We start from the raw sequence: 5769 nt of genomic DNA, 5'->3' as shown, positions 1-5769 counted from the left end.
GAGCTTCTGTAAAAAGCTGGCTGCAGTTCGCCATCTTGGCTCCGCCCCCCGACAGTCCTGATTTCTAACAATTTGTCCTGCATCCCACGGTGTTTTAAAAAAGTCCCGATTTTTGGAAAGAATGAACAACAAGCTAGGGAACGGCGGGAGAACGGGAAGGGAATATTTGGTTTTTGGCTGCCATGTGGCTATTTCACCAGGATATGAGTTTTATATTATTTTTGTTAATTTTATAATGTTAAACTTTAATAATAACAAATAATTTCTGAAAATGATCTTCTTAATGAGGTATCATTATTAAAAAAATATATTGATAAGGAAAAGGTTAAATCCTTGGCATCAGCAAAAATCACAATAGAGAACAAATGGTTAGAAATATTTCATCATTTTGAAACAAACCATGTTCCATACAATAATGCACTAAAAATTGTGGAATACCTGCTGTCCTTACCAGGAACCAATGCTGCGATTGAATGTGTTTTTTTCTACAGTAAATAAAGTGTGGACATCAGAAAAATCACAATTAAGTGTTGAGACTTTGAAAGCCATTTTAGTGTGAAATATAATTTAACATATTCTTGTGAAAAATTTCATGACCTTTTAAACGACAGCAATCTACTAAAAAAATTCACTCAAATGAGAAATATGCCAAAGAATAAAATAATACTATACATAATTTTTTTAATGTATTATATTTGTAAATTGTACTTATGTTGAAATTTAAAAAATATATATTACAATACTATTTTTGCATTCTATGAAAATTTTTGTTGCTCCATATAGACCAAATTTTTAATTAAGAACCTCACCCACCCCAACCCCACCCCCAGTCAATGGTGTCCCGCTTTACCAATGTTAAAATCTGGTCACCTTAGTATAGTCTCATCTGTTGTAATGTCCTACTCTCCTCATTTTGGTCAGGCCATGGAGTAGCACGTGCTCACTACAAGGCTCTGTACCTTGCCAATATGAGTCCTGTGGTGGGTACTGACCAGAGTTGACCTTTGCCTAGAAGTCTGAGCATTTCATCAAGAGACAAGGCAGGGAGATACTGCTAAAGAAAGGTACATGGACTTCATGCCTTAAAAAATTTTTACTCTTATCAGGGATATACAGTGTACACATTAAGAAAGTCCCCCCAATTTTAAAGCACTTTGAAAGTTTGCAGCTAAAAGGACATTCATGCAAATAAAGGCCAAGAAGAAACCACATACTCTGTAGGATATCAACAGAAGAGGGATAAAGTCATTTGGCATATCTCTGTGCAATCTTCAGGTCCTCAATGTAAAAGATATTGATATAAATGTGGATGAAAACTTGCCTTTTTCAGGGGTGTATTTCTTCACCTTCAGCATGATGAAGCATGAGGATGTTGAAGAAGTGTACGTGTACCTTATGCACAATGGCAACACAGTCTTCAGCATGTACAGGTGGGTGGCCTCCTCTGTCACAGGTCTCACCGAAGCTGCCATCAGTTGCTCAAAGAATGCCCAATGACAGGAAGTGTGTAGGAATCAGCAGAGCCAGGCATGGCCCCTGTCCTCAATGAAAGTACTCATATACAATATATGGTTACTTGCTAATCATTACTGTTTGGGGAGAAATAAATCTGATAAGCTCGAGTATTAAAAGGGTGATAAGAGGCCTTGACTTGACAACTAGCAGTGTTCCCCATAGCCAATCCCTTGGATTCTTTTCTCATTACTTTTTCCCCCTCTCTCTGCCATTTCCTCTGCTTTCCCACTCTCCTGTGCCCTTTTCCCAAGGCTTAGGTGTGGTTCTATTGATGGCATGTGTTCTGGGCTGGCAGGTTTAGAGAGCTGGGAGTCCACCCCTTGCTTCATGTGTGCTGCTACTCTGATCCTATCAACCTAGCCCTAGAGCTCCTTGGGGAACAAATGTTTTAAAAATAAATGTTGCGCTTTGCTCTGACCTAGGCTTAGGATATGGCAGAAAGGCAGAAAGCCAACACCTTTCTCAACACCGCAAACGGGCTGGGAGTTACCACTGAAGCACTTTATGGCTGTTGCCTTTTTCCTGTTTCCCCGTTATTTTTGAGCCTGGCCTGAATGAGAAAGTATAAAAAAAAGAAAAGAAAAGAAAAGTTACAGTAGGTGAAGTTGCTGCATCTGAGAGATCCAGCATATTGTGGCCCAAACTCACTAGAAGTAGACTTTCTTGACTAGTCCAGAGTGCAAGTTCTGGGCTGAGGAAGGATAAGGGGTGGTAGGGGAGGGTGAAGGAGGGGACTGCGTGGAGGTGGGAAGGGGGTTTGTTCTTCCTGGCTTTTAAGGAACCCAGGCTGATGAAAGTAGCTCTGCCATGTATAAAATTGACTTCTAAGTTCTCTCTGATCATTGTCATTGCCAGGGTCAAAAGGAGGAAAGAATAACAGTGTGTGAAATTTTTTTGCATTGGGCATTCTGTTCAGAGAACATAGTTCCCCCACCCCTGACCAACCAATGCAAGAGTGTCAAGGAAATGTAATGTAGTTCCTATGGGAGAGGAAAGGGGATTTGGGTGAACAGCCAGTCTTCTCTGCCCCTCTGGCCTCTAAATATCTATTGAACTTGTCTTCCTACATTCAGACTACATGTCTCCTCATCTCCGTCCCCCTGGGAAATAGCCAAAACCACAACTAACACACCCAGCTCAAAGCCCAGAATCAGGCAATGAACAGCCCTTTTCATCAAATTGATCCCTTGGCTGTTTTTCTCCTTGGTCCCTGACTGTGTCCTCTCGGAGGGTCTTCCTTGGCTATTCTCTCCGTGGCCACATCTAAAAGGTGAGCAGGCCCTCCTTGGGCTTCTTTCATAGTCCACTTCCTCCTTGTGCACATCTGAGGGCAAGTCATGCATCCCAAGCCTTTCTTAGATCAGTTTTGGGCCTTTCATAATTCTATGTATCACTTCCTCAGAGAGTTAGCAGAAATTTATTCTTTTTGCTATCAGTCAGTTATTATTAAAGCACACAAAACCCAATGTACTTTTCTTGACAGATAGTTTTTCAGCCTCTTAGTTCTTTGATTCCTTATTTCTATGCCCTTCTCTCAGTTCATTGGTGGTCATCACAAGGCTTTCTAAAACAGTAGATTTGGGTAGAAAGACAACATTTTTAATTCATTAGAATGTGCCATCCCTGTGTCTATCTGACTGAACGAGAAGTCTTTATGGGGAAATACCATCTTTGCCTCTGCTCTTCCAGGTGTGAAAGTGCTTGGCTTTTCCAACCCTGTGATGCTCCAACTATCTAGATTCTGCTTCAAACATGTCAGCTCCAGTCTAAGCTCATATTTGTAGGAACATCTTTTTAAAAGCAGCAAAGAGTATTTTGGCTTTTCCAATCCTTCCCTGACTTACTGTATAGGTAAGAGGCCTATCTTCCAAGTCACCATATTTTCTCAAATGTTTTGCCACAGCATAACATGGGTCTTCTGCTTTCCAGCCCACAGTGGTAGCTTCCTCATTGCTCCCTGTCTGACCATTAGCCAATGCAACATATTTTCATCTGGGTTATGGCAGCACACTTCTTTAGTACCAGATTCTGGACCAGGAAGCTAAGCTGCTGTGACAAAGATCCAGCACAATGGCTCAAACATAATACAACTTTCTTCTCATCAAACAGCTCAGGGTAGATGTTTCCATTTGGGCCAGAGGAGGGAGTATTCTTTTCTATATAGTCTTCAAGAGCCTAGACTTCAACATATAGCTTCCAAGGTCGTTCTGGTCATTGTCCTTAACATTCCAGACAGTCATAAGGAAGAAGGAACAAGGAAGGGTGTTTGTGAGTGATTGGTCAGCCCTAGAAGTGGCACGTATCATTTCCATTCACATACCATTTAAGTAACTTAATTGCAGGATTATACTTAGATGCATGAGAAAAGAAGAGCAAGGATTTGATGATGAGCTGACTGTCCACTACAAAGACTAAAGCGTTTGTGCCTCTTTTCTTCTCCAGTTATGAAACAAAGGGGAAGTCAGATACATCCAGCAACCATGCTGTACTGAAGCTAGCCAAAGGAGATGAAGTTTGGCTGAGAATGGGCAATGGCGCTCTCCATGGGGACCACCAGCGCTTCTCCACATTTGCAGGCTTCCTGCTCTTTGAAACTAAGTAAATGTAGGAGGAGAATAGCTCCACTTTGGGGAAGACTTGTAGCTGAGCTGGTATAGTTATGATCTGAGGAACATTAATTAAAGGTGAGGGGGTTACATGCTGTTTTTAAAACAAGTATTAGTTACATTGATAGCCATGCTACAGGTATATCAATAATGTTGGACGACTCAGGGGCTCCGAAGAATAAACCACAAAACAGTCTTCCCAGATGACCTTGACTAATATACTCAGTATCTTCATCATGCTTCCCTAGACATCTGAGAGAGAATTCTCCTGTGACACAGTTTGTAGATAATTGTTCCCATCAGGGAAGTCATTTGCCAAGAGTTTTGGCTGCTTTGTTTTTAATTTAATACCAGCTTTCAGGACCCCCTGAAGTTTTAAGTTCTTCATTCTTTATAACCCTTTGGAGAAGGGGGTGCAGTGATCATGAGGGACTGGGATGAGAACAGGTGCACTTGCCTGGACCTAGGCACCAGAAATATTTGTAAAGCTTAAACTGGGAAATAACTTTGATCCAGTGGGTCAATATTCATAAATAAAACAGATTTTTTTCTTTCTTTCTTTCTTTCTTTCTTTTTTTTTTTTTTTTTAGTAATTCTGGATAGCTCTTAGATAGTGAAAATATTTACAATGCTCACAAATAATTGGCTCCTCCGTTTTTAAATAAAGAAACTTCTGTAATTAAATCTTGACTTTCAGTGGCTTGCGTTTCAGAAATAGGATTTTCTCATGATCCAGAATTGGATTTATTAGATCTGGCTTATATGATTGACTTTTTGCCGCTGTTTTTTTTTTTTTGAATAACAGTCAATCTTTGTTGACTGTGGCTTGTGGAACCAGCTGAGGTCGGCTGAGGTTCATCTAAAACAGACACAGGTGTAGTCACTTTCATTTCTTTACATTTGGAATTACCCCAGTATGTTGGTACTCCACACACACTATTTCACATTGACGGGGCTATGAACTAAATTATATACATTCAAACTAACACAATGTAAAACATAAGGGTATTTCATTGAAGAAACATACGAGGAAATGTCTTAAACTTTTATTCAATAAAAAATATGACTTCCCTGATAAACGTATTTGTTCAATATTCACGGAGCAGCTTGTTTGTAATAGGAGATGCCACTTGGGTCTCTACCCCAAAATCTATTCTCAAAGGATTAAATTTGCCACCAAAAGGATATTCAAGGACATTCATGAGAAATGAAGCATACGTTCTGAAGCTAGTCTCCAAAGCTGATACCCCTGCGTTGGTTTATTTTAGGCAAAGAAAGCATCATTGGAATATGTGTTCACCCTGATGTTGAATCATATTTAAAATGTACTAGATAATTTCAGTTTAGCACTTTAAAAGTATAATAAAAAATGCACTAGAGAGATGCCTAGTGCATTCATATTATGAATTCCCTTGAAATACTGAGCCCTTAATTTGTTTTCTATTACAATTTGAATTTCCATATACACTTTTAAACTATGGGTTTACTTGTATTGATTATCCCTAATCCTAGAGGCAGAGACAACAAATTAGGGCTTCCCTAATCGCTAATTCCATGCCTCCATTCCTTTGACCCACCAATATTTTTAAACTCTTCTCGAATCCACATATGATACTGTTTGAAAGTGAATAGATATGACATTAGTGCT

General features: G+C 39.7%; 1 protein-coding gene across 1 annotated transcript in view; it reads left to right on the top strand.

The window, feature by feature from the left end:
• The window catches only part of C1QTNF3 (C1q and TNF related 3), a 27355-nt gene extending 22679 nt beyond the window's left edge, over positions 1 to 4676 (top strand). The window contains exons 5-6 of the mRNA XM_003792930.3: positions 1331 to 1430; positions 3958 to 4676. Of these exons, the coding sequence (XP_003792978.1) occupies positions 1331 to 1430; positions 3958 to 4117 (260 nt within the window). The 3' untranslated portion in view covers positions 4118 to 4676. The remainder of the gene's footprint in view (positions 1 to 1330; positions 1431 to 3957) is intronic.
• Positions 4677 to 5769: the final 1093 nt, after the last annotated feature.

The sequence above is a fragment of the Otolemur garnettii genome, unplaced genomic scaffold (genome assembly GCF_000181295.1).
Source record: "Otolemur garnettii isolate 467f Iridium unplaced genomic scaffold, OtoGar3 scaffold00063, whole genome shotgun sequence".
NCBI classification, from domain to species: Eukaryota; Metazoa; Chordata; class Mammalia; order Primates; family Galagidae; genus Otolemur; species Otolemur garnettii.
The sequence above is the reverse complement of the archived record's forward strand: the minus strand, read 5'-3'. Positions and strand labels throughout refer to the sequence as shown.